This window comes from Truncatella angustata, assembly GCF_020726525.1.
Source record: "Truncatella angustata strain MPI-SDFR-AT-0073 chromosome Unknown BKA67scaffold_11, whole genome shotgun sequence".
NCBI lineage: Eukaryota > Fungi > Ascomycota > Sordariomycetes > Amphisphaeriales > Sporocadaceae > Truncatella > Truncatella angustata.
The window spans coordinates 1,288,952-1,306,404 of NW_025763391.1; the positions used below are offsets into that span (position 1 = coordinate 1,288,952).

The 17,453-nt window shown below is 48.4% G+C and overlaps 5 protein-coding genes across 5 annotated transcripts; 3 read left to right on the plus strand and 2 right to left on the minus strand.

The window, feature by feature from the left end:
- Window positions 1-292: 292 nt before the first annotated feature.
- Window positions 293-1,847, minus strand: BKA67DRAFT_585990 (uncharacterized protein). The gene is made up of 2 exons (XM_046104227.1): window positions 888-1,847; window positions 293-705 (listed from the first exon to the last, which is right to left on the minus strand). Exons 1-2 carry the CDS (start codon window positions 1,395-1,397, stop codon window positions 529-531), a joined length of 687 nt encoding a protein of 228 aa, XP_045952162.1. The 5' UTR covers window positions 1,398-1,847; the 3' UTR covers window positions 293-528.
- Window positions 1,848-6,934: 5,087 nt separating this feature from the next.
- Window positions 6,935-7,814, plus strand: BKA67DRAFT_651365 (uncharacterized protein; the record flags this gene model as incomplete). The annotated part of the gene is made up of 1 exon (XM_046106069.1): window positions 6,935-7,814. Exon 1 carries the CDS (start codon window positions 7,284-7,286, stop codon window positions 7,812-7,814), a length of 531 nt encoding a protein of 176 aa, XP_045952163.1. The 5' UTR covers window positions 6,935-7,283.
- A 3,855-nt stretch (window positions 7,815-11,669) lies between these two features.
- BKA67DRAFT_541832 (uncharacterized protein) lies at window positions 11,670-12,786 on the plus strand (the record flags this gene model as incomplete). The annotated part of the gene is made up of 2 exons (XM_046100995.1): window positions 11,670-12,261; window positions 12,698-12,786. 2 exons carry the CDS (start codon window positions 11,670-11,672, stop codon window positions 12,784-12,786), a joined length of 681 nt encoding a protein of 226 aa, XP_045952164.1.
- Window positions 12,787-13,194: 408 nt separating this feature from the next.
- BKA67DRAFT_670045 (uncharacterized protein) lies at window positions 13,195-13,713 on the plus strand (the record flags this gene model as incomplete). Its single annotated transcript, XM_046108667.1, has 1 exon — window positions 13,195-13,713. One exon carries the CDS (start codon window positions 13,195-13,197, stop codon window positions 13,711-13,713), a length of 519 nt encoding a protein of 172 aa, XP_045952165.1.
- Window positions 13,714-16,035: 2,322 nt separating this feature from the next.
- BKA67DRAFT_541834 (uncharacterized protein) lies at window positions 16,036-17,222 on the minus strand (the record flags this gene model as incomplete). The annotated part of the gene is made up of 2 exons (XM_046100996.1): window positions 16,036-17,042; window positions 17,102-17,222. 2 exons carry the CDS (start codon window positions 17,220-17,222, stop codon window positions 16,036-16,038), a joined length of 1,128 nt encoding a protein of 375 aa, XP_045952166.1.
- Between the last annotated feature and the right edge of the window lie 231 nt (window positions 17,223-17,453).

Sequence of the window (17,453 nt, forward strand, 5' to 3'; positions counted from 1 at the left end):
CTCAATTAACGGGCACAGTATAGTGCTTCAAGTGTCTCTAGCGACCCAAAAGGTCCTAACCACAAAACCCACTTGGGCGGGATACTGTTTCCTTCATTGGTGACACCATAGCGGCAATCAACAGTTCCAAATGGCGCTTACAGCAAAGAAAGTAAGCCTTTATTGACCGACCTACATTTGCCAGTATTGCCACTGGATATGCTTCACATAGACCTGTTTGGCGGAGAGAGATTATTGGTGCTAATTGTACTAAGCAGCATGAAATGAGTGACGGGCCAAGTACGACGTCTAGTGCTGCTGTGGGCGATGTCTTCCAGCTTTTTAGCACCACGAATCGCCGTCGTCGATGCGGGGTCAAACGTCGAAATACAATTGTCGCCATTGACAGCCCTCCACATGCAGTTTGAATAAAAGCCAGAGACATATCCTTTTGACATGAACCTTGCCCGACTTGGAGCATTTCAATTGAGCACCGTTTGATGACTTGGTGCGTGGTTCCATTTCTCGTAGTTTTGTAATCAGCAGGTGCTAGCTGGACTGATGGATTTGCTGTTGGTGGCCTAAGCTCCTCCATTTGTGAGTACGAAATGTGATCGCAATATCCGATTTAGGAAACAACTGGAAAGTATGCCACACGCAGCTTTTGTGTGCAGTATCGAAACTGTGCACCGTCTTGCGCTTAATCAAGGTCTCAGAGTTGGAAAGGTTAGTCAGAATATGGGTGTCACATTGCGCATTGCTGCGACGAATCTTGCATGCTTTCAAATGTGTTCATGGGCACTATTTCGCACTAGGTTAGCTCTTTGTGATGGAGAAAGTCTCGAAGCAGCTTCTGTGGCCCCTGTCTCGGCAACTGGCGTGGAAGCAATTTTTCTGACCGTTTGTAGACTGTACGAAGACCAGAAATACACTTCAGGTTTTATCCAGGCATGGATGGCTGGTGGATGTCTGTGAGGAGAGTCATTCTGTGTCATCTGTAAGCGATGTGAACTTGTCAGGCATGCTGCCGACATTATAGTCAGAGTTTCGGGCCGCTTCAATGTCGTGATGAAATGGGTTGTAGCTGTAGGTGTTGACGTCTCTAGAAGTGCCGGACTCTGGGTGATCGCGGTCGATAAAGACAGAGACCCAAAAGAGACGTCTGAATCATCTGTATTGGAAGTGGTGCTGGTTTCTGTTGCAGAATCGATGGAGCTGACGACAGACCAGGTAGTTTCCCCATCGATGGCAGAAGGTAACAAGGCGGAAGTTAAGGTACCAGCTACACTTTCGGGAGGTATTACGCTCATGTGACTTGTCATCAAGCTAGTGGTTGTGAAATCATCGAAGGACGATGCAAACGAGTTGTCTTGCCAGAAGCTGATGGACCAGCTGACAAAGAGCTTGTCAAAGGCCATAGTTTCGTGCTTGTAATGGATTCATTCGCAAATGGCCTTCTGAGATACTGTATCAAATGGGTCAGGGTGTGACTAGTGGCAATTTGGCAGATGACTGCGAGGAGGAGCAGCAGTATGGCCATCTGATCACGGCATCTCGCCTTAGATCTCATCTCGGGTGACCAAGCAACCAGTAGCCCAAGTAAAGTACACTATGTTTATGGTCAAAATGGAGTTTTGTGCATAGGTGGACCATCAGCTATGTAAGCTCTTATAACACGCCCAATCTCCAGCCACACAATCAGGACTGTCGAAGAGAGGGACAAGATGACCAGACAACCTCTGCGAGTTGATTAACCTGACGTGTTCGCATGCGGGCTGGGAAAACCGCCGTCGTCAACTACCGGCCTGTCTACCATGGCTGCAAAAGCGCAGTTTGAGGCATAGCCACAGTATGCTGATGGAATAATATCCGCGGTTGCGTAATGTCCCTGATCGGGGTGATTTCGAGAATTCCTCCGCGAGGGCAGACCCATTCGATCAGGTTGTGCCGATCTGTATTGGAGTGATCATAAATAGGAGTGTTCTCGCACTCGTACTGCGCCGTCCATGGTACTCCAGACCGTCCTTTCCCAAATCTGACACTTAACACAACTGCTTGACCCCATCGATATCCCGAACGTTGTAGACTGTTATCCCGATGGAAAACTACCAACGAGATCCTTCCTTGTTGTATGGACCGTCCTGTTACTACACAGGACGTCTAATCTTCCCTCTTCAATACGACGAAGCATCTTTTCCTCCAGCAACTGAAGCACACAATACACCCACCATGAGGCATCTTGTACCAGCAGGCTTCCCAGTATCAATGGTTTCTACACCACAATCGGAGTGCTGGTCAATCCCAACGTCGCTTGGTCCGTATGGATGTACTGCAGAATCTGAATCTGTCACCGCCATGAACATGCCTGTTCTTCCTGTAGAGGCATCCGTCTCGGTACAGGTGGCAGAGGATGATCTGATTTGGTGTCCATCGTATGTCGCTCCGATGGACTATACGTCTGCAATTGATCATCCCCGGCTTCCGATTTCTCACATGTATCTGAAGGCCGGGACAGCTATGACCATGACAGCCCAAGACGGAAGTCATCTTTCTATGGCAGCCCCTCGTCAAGCCTTAGCAGCCAGGGAAGCAGCCAGGGAAGCAGCGGATGGGATACCTGTTCCAACGTCGGAACTTTTCCATCACCATCATCGTCGTCGTGCTCATCATACATCCTACGAATGGTTGGCCTCCATCGTGAGCACAGGGAGATGATCTCGGGCTATGCTTCTTCTGTCAGCCGGTTGGAAGGGCCACAAGTTGCAATAGATGCCATTGCAAATATCTGGAGGGTCGACAAGTTGCTTGGCAAATGGACCCGAGCTCGGACGACATGGTATTGGGTGAAATGGAGTGGCTTTAGCGACGAATACAACACGTGGGAGAAGCAGAATGACATTAGTAGCGACTTAATCGAGGAGTTCGACGCGAATTATACCGGGAACGAATTCGCGGTGGAGCGCCTTCTTAAGAAACGGACCTGGCGCTACAAGACGCAATATCTTGTGAAGTGGAAGGGCTGGGGCGGTGACAATACTTGGGAGTCTGAGGCCGATATCAGCCGGTTGCGAGTCATGGAGTTTGAGGCAAGTGGTTGACACTCAAAGTCCGGCTAATGTAGCTACTGGACTACTACTGGACTATCTCATGAGTGAAAATAAAGGCAGAATTTATCAAACACTGAATCGAACTTGCATCACAACATGCAAAGGTGACAAAGCGCCCGAAGGTTCAACTTACCTCCGAAGCAGCTATGACAGCAGTCACCATGCTTGGGACAGGTGGTTCGTCTGGCCTGGAGCAGCTCACGCGGGGCCTGGTTAGTCCCGCGGCTGGCCAGCGTGCTCCAGCTGTCGTGCGTAATCCTCAGGTGTGGGCTGCTGAGCCTGGACTGCGGTGACGAAAGGCGATAAACGAGTCGGTGCCATGCAAGAAGATCCTATCAACTGTCCAATCGATGCTCCTCACTTGCCACTGGCCATGATCCACGAGATCGAGGTTTGCAAGTAGCAGCTCAAACATTTGATGGGTTATGTCGTCGAGACATTCCGGACGAGGGCCGATGATTATGATTGTGTATCGCGCCGCCCGTGTTATCCTCCATCGTTGCGCATTGCTTGGAGACAATATACACCGGTCAGATGCCATATCCATATCCACCTTCTACTCCAGGCGGTCGTCCAACATTCAGGTTCGATATCAATCGGTACAGTTTTCGAAGTCATTCATCCGTTCGGTATCAATCGGTAGGCTTGTGAAGCGATCGGATTCGGTATCGGTGACCTGATCAAAATGGTCGGTCGGCCAGTTGATGTCCATCCCTGCTTGTACAGACAGAATCAAAATCGGCTTCCTCTCTTTCTCTCTCTTCTCTTCTCTTTGAGCACGGACAATCCAGTTCTGGCTCCTACTCGGAAGTACACTTTTGAACCTCTGTCGTACCATGGAACTTGAAATATGCCCTTTTCGGCCCTGAACGCATATATTCGGTGCCCAAAATCTATCTTCGATAACGTACAATTGATGTGTAGTGGTGGGTGTATCAATAAGTGCGAAAGAGCCTGGTTAAAGCTCACGTCCTGGAATCAGAATTGTTACGGTCCAAAAGAGTACTTAGAGTATACGTACAGGCCAGAGCCAGAAATGGATCGTCTGTGCTTAGAGAAGAAAAGAGAGAGACAAAAGGAGGAAGCCGGTTTTGATCTTGTCTGTAATGGTAAGATAACCGAGGACTGAGGACTCAGGAATGTGATAGCTTCCGGCGCTGTTTGTGGACCATGTTCAGCCAGATCTCTAATGTCGGTCATTACCAACCAGGCTTCCACTGAAAAGGGATCAGAAACAGGCCGTAGTAGAGAGCGACAATAGTGTATTCGCAGCAGATCTCGTCATAGACCCAATTGCTCTTTCTTGCGACACATCTTGGACCACAATACAGCTTTCGTCGCTCGCTGCAGGTTTGTCATCTTTGAGCCGCATCTGGCTCGTCGATGTTGTGTTTGTGACAAACCGGTGGTGTGTACTGTCAGGCACGAAAACAAGGTCTCAAGTTCCCCGTCAGATTGTGGAGACAGCCCTAGTAGCCGATTTCGTCCCTCACCCAATCGTGTCCTCGACCCTCCTCCGGTGGTGCCCGCTATTGCACCAATACGGAGCTTTCTGCTGCCATTATACAATGAATCAGAATGAATCCATCCAAAATGGGCCACGGGACATTGTTCAACAGATGATATGCAGTATGCAGTGGTTTTCCGGTATGCTCATTCTTGGGCGGTCGACGGCATGGACCCATAGTGGGCGTGTACTGTATGTGACCTGGTTGGTGGTGGCCCAGATGCGCTTTCTAGGAGGGCCATGTAGAGTACCGACATTCAAAAATGTCGTGCATCCGCATCAGATCTGAAGCTTATATGGTTGGCGGACGAAAGCCGCTGCATTCCCATGCCCGTTTCGAACTTCGTTCTGAGCAGATGTTACACCCGCCATTCTTCTGCCGCGTAAGATTTGTCGCGACATTTTCGGCTCGATCTATTTAGGTATAGTGGCGATCACTATCGGTCACGTCAGTGCTCGGAGTCGTGCACAGTCACCACTTTTCTTGGATACTAGGAACAACAATCCGTATGTGAGCGGACGAGAAGAAGCGTATACAACTGATCGGACGAGTGTACAATAACGGCGCGCAACCCCTCAGTTTTCATGTCATGACTGGGCACGATTCTCACCCTTGTCTCTGGCATGTCCAAAAGGCCGACCTCAGATGCCATTTTTAGTCATCTTCACCATACAGTCAGCAGTTTTCATCGGACGAGTATTGTATTGGTGATGCCACACCAGCACGGATGTTGGTGTGCCATTGGCCAGTAGTATCCATTGGCCGGTAGTATCCATTGGCCGGAAGTATCCATCAGCTGTACGCCGAGTATGAATTTGGTTCGCAGCCCAATTCTGGGACGGCGCCAAGAAGTTCTGTACGGCTTCCCTTTATTCCCTTGACTCATATTGCCACATTATTGTAGCGCTTCCGGATGGAATGAAAGCACATTGAGGAGCAGGCGTGATCAAGGACTAGCACGAACAATTCTTGTCACAGACACAGAGACTTTACGAAGTGGGCATGTGCAGCAAGCAGTCCTACGCAACAACGATACAAAATACGATATGTATAATCTTGGGATTAAGATCTCTGTATAAACAGACATGTCTTTTATAATCACTAATTTGACTATCTAGTGCGTCTCTGCATTGGCTCTGTTCATACTGTCAAGACTATGGGTAGATAGTCTAGCAGGACAAACAGGTTCGTAGCCAGCACCACGGACAGGTTGCAGAGGCCGTCTTCGCTGACCGGTACACAGGGTTCCACATCTGCGACCCCTGCCGGATTCCACATCGGCAGGACACCCCGAAGGGTCACTCGTTGGATTCCACATCAACGAGGTAAAGCACCCGAAGGTCACCTGTTAGATTCCACATCAACAGGGTAAAAACACCCCGAAGGGTCACTCATTGGATTCCACATCAACGAGGTAAGGCACCCGAAGGTCACCTGTTGGATTCCACATCAACAGGGTAAAGCACCCCGAAAGGTCACCCGTCGGATTCCACATCGACGGGGTAAAGATAAAACACCTCTAGGAGGTCACCTGTTGGATTCCACATCAACAGGGTAAAGCACCCAAAAGGGTCACTCGTTGGATTCCACATCAACGAGGTAAGGCACCCCGAAGGGTCGCCCGTCGGATTCCACATCGACGGGGTAAAGATAAAACACCTCTAGGTCACCTGTTGGATTCCACATCAACAGGGTAAAAACACCCCGAAGGGTCACTCGTTGGATTCCACATCAACGAGGTAACACCCAACTGTTGGATTCCACATTAACAGAAGGATGGACGAAGCCAGAGGCAAGCGTGAAGAAAAAGGGAAAGAGAAAGACAAGTCGAAGGAGGATAGAGACTTCTTTATATATATTTTCGAAGTGGATCTCCCCGCCCAGAACCTTGGCTTGATTGGAGCAGCCTAGCCTGCAGCACAACGAGGCGCTGCTTCAGGAACCCTTTCGCCTCTAGCTCTCTAGCACCCTTTCTCGGCCTCGGAGATCTTTCCTCCGCCCATTTTGGATCGGTCGCTTTCAATCACACTTTACAGGTAGCCTCAGAATCCTAGAAAGCAGTAGTATTGTATGAGTAGAGGTCTAGGGCCAGACCTTGCGACCACAGTGCTTGCTACCTCGAATCTGGCAGGACATGATACAAATCCACTTCCTCATACAGACAGTCGACATCGGCTTCCGCCTTTTGTGGCTGTTCTCTTTTCTTTGACCACAGACTGTCCAATTTTGGTTCTGACCCGGAAGTATCTTTTCGAACCTTGAAGTACAGTACCATGATGAAGTGATCCTTCCCTATTCCAACCACAATGAGTATACTATAGCTGTACTGTAATGTTCTCAGAAGTTCTACTTTCAGTCTGTGTAACCGGCTCATCATCATGCTTTGAGGCGCTTTCGGACTTCTCGTCTAGATCAAAGATCGGCTTTTCTGAATCTAGCCCTCGGATGAATCCCCGCCCCGAATTTCATTCCAATCCTCTTGGTCGTGGGTAAAACCTCATAGACTGGAGCAGCCCCTTGCAATAGCATCAGTTTTCGCCTCAGACTAAAAGATTCGAATATGGCCCTCCTAAGCTTCAAACGCCGCCATGGAGGGTGGTATTGTCAAGACTCATAAATTCACTGAACGGCCACCTGATATCATCTGAGTCGGATCAAAAGACTCACAATCACCAACCGATTAACGGCCATGACAAATCCTACTCGTGGCGACAGCATTCCCACGCACATGCTTCCCACCACAGTCTTTTATGCTACCATTCAGGAGTTTACCAACCATCTCCACCAACTGCAGACATACACAAATAGTATTCAGCGAGAGAATGAACAGATTCAACGCGAGAATGAAGGATTACTGAAGCAAATCGAGGAATTACGTGCCTCCCAGAAATGTCAAGAGCAAATGCTAAAGCGTCAAAACGCTCTTATCTGCACACTGGAGACCCAGCAAGCAAAGGCCGACTGTTTCCTGTCCAAGCCGAATGATTATAACTCATCGGCACATTCCCAACAACCAGTGTCTTCCGGGTCAACTCCAACATACACCCCGACTCAGGGACCTCCGCCTGAATGTTACCCATATGATGAGTTGATGGCTCTGGTGGAGACGTATGGAGATGAGTCTGAGATGAGCAACGGACTGAAGAGAAAAGCGGAAGATGTGTTGCGGAGCGATGTCAAGCGACAAGCTGTAGACGAGAGTCGGTCAATGCAAGAATGAGCTTGTACTAGTAGCATCGGCCAGGGTAGAAACAACGGCTAAAATTTATTTCGATTTACAATTTTGATCGGTTGAATCTATGTATCACTCGTGGCATGAAGTAGTATGGGACCTGCATGAAATGCTCTCATAGCTAGCACGAAAGAGTCGTCTTATATCATCACTAGCCCAAATTGTACTGCTAGGGGGGCATGTTCCTCGATATTTTCTCCAACATAGATACAACTGACCATCCGAAACTGCAACTTCATACTACAACACGACTGCTCTAATTTATGGAATTGCAAATATTGTATTGCCCTGGTTTCTTTTTTTTTTTTTTTTTTCGTATATGTGCGGCCAACAAACTCGAGGAGTTATTAACTGAAACCTATCCAGAATCATCGTTCTACTGGTGATCCTGTAGTTCCGGCTGAAATGATCTTTTCTTCATTGCACGCAATTCATCCTGCCGAGCCGATAACTTCTGGTAGTATTGATGGATGGCGAAATCGCCGGCCCCTCGAATGGGATGGAGTTCAACGAATCCCAAATCGACCAGGACCGTGTTTTGTGGAGGCAGTCTGGGTTTTTAATTATCATAGTGCGGAATCGTAGCAGTCGAAAGCTAATAGGGTCCAGGATTGCATGCATGGCATCTCCGTCCCAAAGCAATATTATAACCACTACTGCCTTCCATATTTCCGCACTGTTATTTTCTGGATAGTTTGAATGACTGATTATGCGTGTCTTAGGGTAGTGGTGGTGGTGGTGCTAATACTAGAGGTTATCTAGAAAACTTTCTTCGGTGGACTTATGTACTATCTTTGCCAAAGAAAGATTTGAGGGTTATGAAGATCTAGAAGTGAGGTCAGCGAAAGGATCAGGCGGATAAGAGACAACTTAGGACTGGCATGTCCAAGATCTGGGTTAAACTGGCCGGCTTAAATACGAATGGAAATATGGATAGAACCAACGATGAGGTTGAATTACTAGATTAGCCATTCGCTTTGCGATACATTATGGTAACAGGTCGAAGAGCACAAAAATGGACAGGAAGGGTGACACAAGTCCGCATGTTACTACATACAACAGACATAGTTGAAGTTGCCAATAAAGCACTCAAGACTATGCTAGCGGGCAATGCTTCAGGAGGAGTCGAGTCAATCAGCTTGGAACAAGATACAAGTACTGTATCCAGGCTACATCCTGTTGCATGGTTCATGGTGTTTGATTTTGTTGTGGGCTTCAAAAGTGCTTTAGAAACCAAGAATTCTGTTCCCGCTCACTATGTACCTGTCATTCATGATTCATGGCTACATAATTGAAACCGGACCCACCATAATTCTTTTGCACCTTCGAATCTGGACACCAAAGCAGCTTTTTGCGTATTCAAGCCAGAAACAGTGGTCGTGAACTATCAAGCGCATGCTCGGAGATTGTGCAATGCGGTCCAGCATTGCAGAATAAACCTCGTTGGAAAAGAAGTGGTCTTCATGTACAGTATTCGCAGCAGATCTCGTCATAGACCAAATTGCTCGTTCTTGCGACACATCTTGGGCCACAATACATCTCTTGTCACTCGCTGCAGGATTGTCATCTTTGAGCTGCTTCTGGCTCGTCGCTGTTGTGTCTCTGACAAACCGGGGGGCCAGGCACAAAAACAGGGCTCGAGGTTCCCGTCAGACTGTGGAGACAGCCAGAGTAGTCCGATTTCGTCCCTGTCCCAATCGTGTCCTCGACCCTCCTCCGGTATGCCCGCTATTGCACCAAAATGTAGCTAATATGCCTCAAAACATTATCCGTTTGTAGCTTTTGTGTACCTCCATGAGTAGACTTCAGCCAGTCTCGATAACTACTCCGCATCTTTTGCAAATTTCAGTCATCGCAGTTCACCTTCTACGGCATCCTTGGCCAAGGTTCTGACTGGCCTTCGAGCACTGGCAATCATGTGATGAACTTTTGTGAGTGTACGATACTGGGTCTGTGCGTCTCAATGATAAACAGTGGTCTCGTGAGTACTGCACTAGAAAAGGAGGCTCAGAAACAGGACTCATGCCATGCCGGGCTACTTTTAGTGAGGTAATTAATCCTGCATCTGGCCGGAGGGTGCGGAAAGAGCACGTTCGTGATCGAGACAAAAGTGGACCTAAAAGCTTGATCATGGACCGGACACCAGCCACCAATCCCCAGCTGGTAGGTCCTGAAGTGAACAAGCCGCCGCGATGAGGTCCATTGTGCTGAAAATGGACGTACCCATTTCATGATCCTCATCGGCAGGCTTCGTCCACGAGGCCATTTCCTGTCATGTTTCTTTCTTGCTTTCTGTCGTGAGCGCATGTTTGTCTACACATGAATGGCACCGACTTTCAGAAGCGGCCTCAGTCTCAGCGACATGAAAGGACACACTTACGTCATCCTGTAACGTAGCGCAATCTGGACAATCGAGTACACACAAATGGTTGCGAATGGATGAATACTGACCGTAGTCAATTCTGATGGCGTGTACTGTATGTCCTAGGATCAATTTGGGCTCTTGTTCGGACAAGGGTGTTCGTTTGGTTCCCGCCTCCAAATGCAGACCGGGGCAGGCAGTAGTAAGTAGTGGGTGGCTCTTTCAGTCCCCACGCTAGCACCAGGCCGACTATGCCTAACACGGGTTCCTTGCATAGCGTTGCATGTACCTGCATGACGAGGTCACTAGCTTGCAGTAGTGTGCAAGTACCCAGCCATCGTGACGCGGACCGCGACCATTTCTCGCAGTGTCCCGTTTCGGCAGCCACACGGCAACAGAAAACATCGGCCACTTACCGCTAGTCATGCAATTTATATCGGCCATATTGTGCTTCTGCTCCGTACATGCCGCGAGCTCAATGTGTACATACCAGGCTGCAGATAATCGTTCCAACAGGCTGGTAAACTAAGATGACCACTGTAGCCTTTACCCTGCGATTTGCTTTGTCTCCTCGCCCTCAAGTTATGAATGGGTAGTTAGAGCAAACCAAGAATCAAGGTTGCCAGGTAGCCTACAGAGAGCAATACAAGTCGTGTCTAATGCCCAACTGTCATTCCATGCAGCATTCTGCCGAGAAATCTTTCTGTCCATGCGGGTGCATAATAGTTTCACGCCTGGGGATAGATCTGTTGCGAATACGAATTTGCCCGACCAAAATCAATACACGTAGAGTGACAGTCTTCCTGGTGGAGAATAAATCATAACTCCATGGAGCACGATCCGCATCGCCCGTTGGATTTTGACGAACTACTGGAGAGCTAGTGACTTTGGCATGCAGGCACATGCAGGGGCACGCACAGTAATGGATACTATGTAGTAGGCATACACGTAGTCAGCTGGGGCAGCTGCACACAATTTATCCAACCACTTTAGGGGTGGTGCACTCAATCGGGCCATTGCTGGCGAGGCACTAAATGACGCCCTGGTCAACACTCGGAAGGGAACGAAACCGTACCAATAACAGCAAGCTGAGGTATTGAAAAGGGCTTGAGGCAACTTCTAGCCAGATCTACAAGGGGCCAAAATCGTGTGTGGCATCGGGTGCGACGCAACCTGGACTAGGTCATAAAGCGGTTCGAGCTAGAATACGATGGACGAACCTACGTAGTTCAAGTTGTCGCTTTGCAAAACCGCGTCAAAACAGATCCGTCTGCGTTGCTGTCCACTGACAGCCAGGATAACACTCGCCAGATTTCCGGCATCGGAAGCATCATTTTCTACGTGCAATGTTTTCGTATTTAATCCCTCACGACTTCACATCGTGAAACACATCAATGGAGTACCACTGCTTTCCGCGTCTTGGTGTGTCGTCTTCGCCTACCTGATCGTCATTGCTCGAGCTTCAGTTCAAGTCAGCTGCCATGTCCAGGCACCCTGTCTTTCATTATAGCCCATGGGCTGCTCTCGGTCTCCAGACGACGCAGCATCCAACCGAATCTGATGTCCACAAAGCCTATAAGAAGGCTTCGCTACATTCTCACAATGGTGAGCGCGCCCAAATGGGCACGCCATCTCACCGGTGGCCAACGATCGATCATCTGAAAGACTCCATGCAGTACTTTCACGACCTAAGGAATGGCGGTTTTTCGAGCTTTCTATATCCGCCAAGCCGATTCGAGCACTATCCGCGAACCTTTGAACCACAACATCCAGTCGGCGATCCAAAAGTCTTTACTGAGTGCCAGACGCCTGGATTTGTCGATTGTCCTGAGTGTTACATGACAATACCCCAAGCATTGGAGGATCAACATTTGACGTCACACTCGTTGCGAAAATGCGGCTTTTGTCCATGGCTTGGGTCAACAGAATCTTTCGAAGCACACTATGCGGAAAAGCACGCCTGCCACTGCGATGTTGACTCCGCACTTGATGCACACATCGCAGGCCAGCATACCTGTCTCGGCTGCGGGAAATGCTTCGAGGACCTACAGATGCATCTAGAGTCTGTTCTATGTATGTGTCAGAATACTGGCAAGTCCCTACACGAACATATAACTCTCGACCATACGTGTTGCCATGAACATCATCACGACCTGGCAGTGCATTATCGTCGAAATCATCCATGCAAATGCCAACACATACACGGACTCGAAGAACATGTCTTCTCGCCTTACGAACTCCAGCAAAACTATTCCTCTCCTGATGAAACTCTTCCTTTGGGGCACTCAAGGCTAAGGTGTCCCTATTGCCATAGATACGTCTTTGACCTGGAAAGTCACCTCGCAAACGAACACGTGGTAGAGCATGTCCTTTTCAAGCATAAATGCCATCATTGCCATGATATCCACACAGACCTGGAGGCCCATATTCAATCTGAGCACTACTGTTCCCATTGTGCGTGTCATTTTGTCGATTCGACTGAGCATGTTACTACATATCATACCTGCAGATTCTGTGGAGGGAACTACTGGCAGCTTGGCGAGCACATTGCTTCCATCCACACGTGCTCCTACTGCGCTCAAGAACACAGAGACCTAAAGGATCATATACACTCAGCACACTTCTGTAAGTCCTGTGAAGCTGAGTTCCCGAATCTCCAAAGCCATAGCAAGACGCATTGTCCTATTTGCTCTGCACGTGTGGAGGGCGTGGTAGACCTGGTGGAGCATCTGCAGAATCAGCATCTCTGGAAACTGTGTCAATTCTGCAGACTGTCCAAGTCAATCACAACGCCATTCTTGAACCATGTTCGGAGCTCACATCCATGGACTGAGTGCCCCTTGTGCGATAATCTTATTTGCAGCGGTCGTCTTCACGATCACCTGCAGGAAACTCATAAATGGATAAAGTGCAAAAATTGTCCCGATCCGAAATCTAAATTAGCCAAAGACCACTTCACCAATTTCCACAGAGCGCAGAAATGCACCCTTTGTGATCTTCAACTGTATGAGGAGGTTAAATGCGCATCTGGTCGAGGAGCACTGCTGGAAACGGTGCAAATACTGTTCTGCCGTCCATACTGAGGCGTCTTCCCAACGACATCTTGAGCAGACACACGATCTTCGGAAATGTGAGGTGTGTGGCGAACTGATTGAAGCCGATGACATGATCCGTCACCTTCGGTCAACGCACGCCGGGAGGATTTGCCGATACTGTATTCACGCAAACACGGAAAAGGGTCTTGCCGACCATATTTCCAGATTTCATGCGTTCCATCCTGACGATGCAGCCAGTCAGGGCATGCGTATTGACGATCTACGGACGCGCACCAACTCGCCGACATTCGAGCCGGTGCGATCGACTGATTGTAAGACTCCTGTGCAATCGTCTGGCAAGTCTGGTATTGTTTCCCAGCGCTCAATACCAGGGCCAAAAGATACAAATGTAAGAGATGTGGCAAGGTTCTGTCGAAGAATAACAAATCACGGCATCGCAAAGAGTGCCTGCGGCTCAGTGGCGGACTGAATGGAAACTGAACAGAGCAGCGATATCACTGACACCTTAGATTAGTCTATGTGGTTGTCTATGGGAAGAGACTTCCTGCTTCGTTCATACTGCATCTTATCGTTCCCATCTGGTCAATATGAATTAAATCAGTCCATGTTTGTCGACGGCTCTCGACCATGTATTGATCAATTGTGTCAGATCACACAAGTATTACGTTTAAATACATCGGCCTAATGCGACGTACTTTCAGTCTCTGGAAATGGACCATGCTGAGAATGTTGTCGCCAACCAGGGTCTTCTTTGCCGCCCATATCAAAACCTCTTACGCCGTCATGAAAGACTGTCAACACTAAGGAACAGCTAGAAGCTTTCGCGACAGCAGTCGTCCAAGAAAACGATCGGCTACAAAAACAAGTTGTCCATCTGTCGAAAGATCTCCAATTTGCGACAAAATCCTGTATGTTGCAGGCTCAAGTCGTGCACACACAACAGAAACTCATCAACATCTGGGAGAGCCGAAGGCTCAGGTCAGAGAAGTGGAATGTGCGTTCTTCGAAGAAGAGGACAGGGCTACGGTCTGAGGGCAACTCGATACCGCTTGTACACCGGGAAAAAGAGGGTGCCAGTTCATTGATGCTACTGGCAGACTTGGCCGAACAGGAGAGACGCATAAAGGGCATCAACAGCGAACACCTGCAAGGAGAGGATGATTAAGAGTTTTAGATGTAGGCTAAAGAAGCGGTGCCCTATTGTCAACATTCCCATTATGTTTACGTCTGCTCTCTCGATCTTTACCGCTATAGTTCATATGAAATAAGAGAATAAAAGCTCCTATAGACAATTCATGGAATGGCCTCTTTCTCCCAAGCAGCATTGGCTGTGTTTATATGGCCACTACAGTCTCTGACCGTTGTCATGAGGCCTTCCACATGATATTGCAATGCAGGCAGCATTGGCGTGATCTGTTCGATAAGTCCTCTGAAATAGGCAGCTTCTTGTCGTAATCTCCCATCCTCTCGTGAAATCTCTACTCGATATTCTAGACTGGTCGGAGCTTTTGTAGATTGTACAAAGTCTGGAGATGTATCATAGACAGTAGTAGTATCGCCGAGACTGTGGATCTGAATGTCGACCAGTGTCGGATCGGCGGCGGAGACAATCGAGCTTTTTGCTGGGAGGTCATTATGTTCTATCAAGATGGTGTGGCTTTGTTTGATGATATGGAACAAATAAAGACTTGGGTGATATTGTACGGGAGGCTACTGTGTGAGTTATCTGACCTTGAGACTATGAAGAGCTTGAGCTATCATGTGTCTATATTTGAGGCCCAGAGAGACTTATTGCAGAAATAGGCTTCATATACGACTATCGTGTATCGATGTCTATTTCTGGACTTCTAAGAGTAGCATAAATCAGAATTGGAATTGCGAGCATCGCAAAGCCACAAAAGGATGCTTAAGTTGGACCTGTAAATAGATTTGTCCGATTCGAGAAGCTATTACAATGACCCCATTATGGACTGGGTGTATCTAACTTTAAAAAGATCAAAGCACATCGGAAGACTTGCTGTCATCTTCTCTTTCTTTCTACATTCTTTGATTCATCACCCGCAACCCATCATGGCTGTCGCTCGAAGGAAAAAAAGATTCGACACCATACCAATGGATTTTGGTGGATACTCTGTTCATAAACCCGTTCAGCGGCGACGTCGCTGGCCAAATATGCCTATTATACCCCCTATAAGCCGGAGACGACAGGACCAGTGCCCGAATACAGTCCACGACAACTAAACAACGAATGTCCAAAGACCGGTGCAGCAGAGCCGGTGCCGAAGGTTTCAGACACCAAAGTCCCAGACGAGGTTGTATCTCAGCTACAGACCAAGGTGGACAAGCAGGAAGCTCAAATAGCACAACTACAACGAGAGTAAGAGACTTGATTTCATATCATATAGGTATTCAGAACCATATAATTGACTAAAACTGTTCAGTATCGATATGCTATAAGTACAACTAAACGTAGACTATACATTGGCTGTTGTGTAACTTTTCGGATCTCTTCAGTACCCAGACAGTCGACAAAGGGTGAGTACTCAGGCACGATTCTGGCAGAACAGTCTCATTGATATCCGACTGCAGTTTCGAGTGCTTCGATATGAAGCTGGAAGACTGGGTCTCGAGGCTTAGACAGTTTATGGGAGAGCACGTCATGGAAGAACAAGAGGCTGTGCTTAATCCCACACTCATGAACATGGACATATCGGATTTTATACTTAGAGGATAGCGTTTCCAGCCAGCAACTCATGCCTTATAATCAAATTGAGATCTAACATATCACAAACTACACTGACACATCCCTTGGTGAAATCGTAGCCTCGACGCGAAAGCTCCATAGCTGCTCCTGCTTTGCCCACAGCCGGAGAACGGGATGGTAGACCCCGAAACAATACCCTGTCCAGTGACCACTACTAGGTACTTCGTTCGTCTCTCGAAAGACCATCTTCTCATATCGCTCGGCCATGAGCGACTTGCTGTCTTCTGAAAAGACCTGGAGGACCACACGGTTGGCCTGATCCAGAGTGGCGAAAGTCCCACACTTGATTACTGTGGGGATCTGGCCAGCCCGGTCGACAAACGCCTCCACCTGAAAGCTGTAGCCGCAGTTCTGGTAGACGTCTATCCACATTTGTGTGTTCTGAAAGACCTGTTGGGTCAGAATCGTGGGGTAATGGACTTTCAGCCGGCCATGTGGCGTTGCAAGATTGACATGAGTGAAGTTGGGCTCAAAGCGACGTTGGTTTGCTGGAGGTGGTGGTAGTGGAGTTGACCGTAATGTTGGCGGCACTTTTAAGCCTAATGGAGCTCTTGATCGGGGACGCAAGGACTGGCGAGCATGAGACCGAGGACTTCCGTTCATGACGCGATCAGGAATACGAAACACACCTGGAACGCCGGTGTGCCCATGTAGTACTGATGGCGATGCACTATTCGACAAAAGGTGCCGCTTGATCTGCTCAACTCTAGATCTGGGCCTATGAAATGGTCCGGTATGCATCCGATGTACACTTGGCCGGGCATCAGCTCGGGATAATCCAGTACTGGGCCGGGTGTCTGAGCGCAAGGCAGCTGTTGCGCTATCTCTTCGTGGATTTGCGTGTTTGGAGCCTTGATTATATACGCTGTTGACTGGAGCTTCAACCCTTTGTTGTTCTTGATGTTGAACCGCTATATTTGGCTGAGGTTCGATACCGCCAGAGCCTTGTATGGCATCATGATGGTCTTCCGGTTGGCTCACAGTAGGTTGCTGAGGTGGGTCGATTGGTTCAAACTTGATAATGGGCTTAGGAACTGTCGAGTTGTCATTAGGACAGGCTCTGGATGATGCGTGCGTCTGGTAGCTTTTTTACGACTTCCCAATGGCACTCGGTTGGCTTGGGATATATCGTGTTTTGGGGATTGGTGGTCGGCTACACTTTGCGCTTTGCGCAGAGCTAAACTTCGAGACCGGCGGCTGGGAGGAGGACTCATGGGGTGAGAGATGTAGAGACGTGAAAGCGAATGCTGTTCTGTAGAACGGCAATAGGCAATGAGAATAGTTCGTAGGAGAGTATATGGATTGTATATGTTGATGCAGTGGTGGGGGAGGGAAATTGGGCAAAACTCTGGCTCGAGGAAGGCGAGGTTAAAAATATGTACGGTTTATGTAGAACAATATCCCAAAAAGAGTGAAACTATTATATATAAATACGCGACATCTGT

What these genes read in the sequence shown, in the direction of transcription:
- BKA67DRAFT_585990 (XM_046104227.1), bottom strand. Translation starts at nt 1,397, where the DNA reads ATGGCCTTTGACAAGCTCTTTGTCAGCTGGTCCATCAGCTTCTGGCAA. An exon ending in ATTTCTGGTCTTCGTACAGT is followed by an intron (nt 706 to 887) that starts CTACAAACGGTC and finishes ATTCTGACTAAC; the next exon opens with CTTTCCAACTCTGAGACCTT.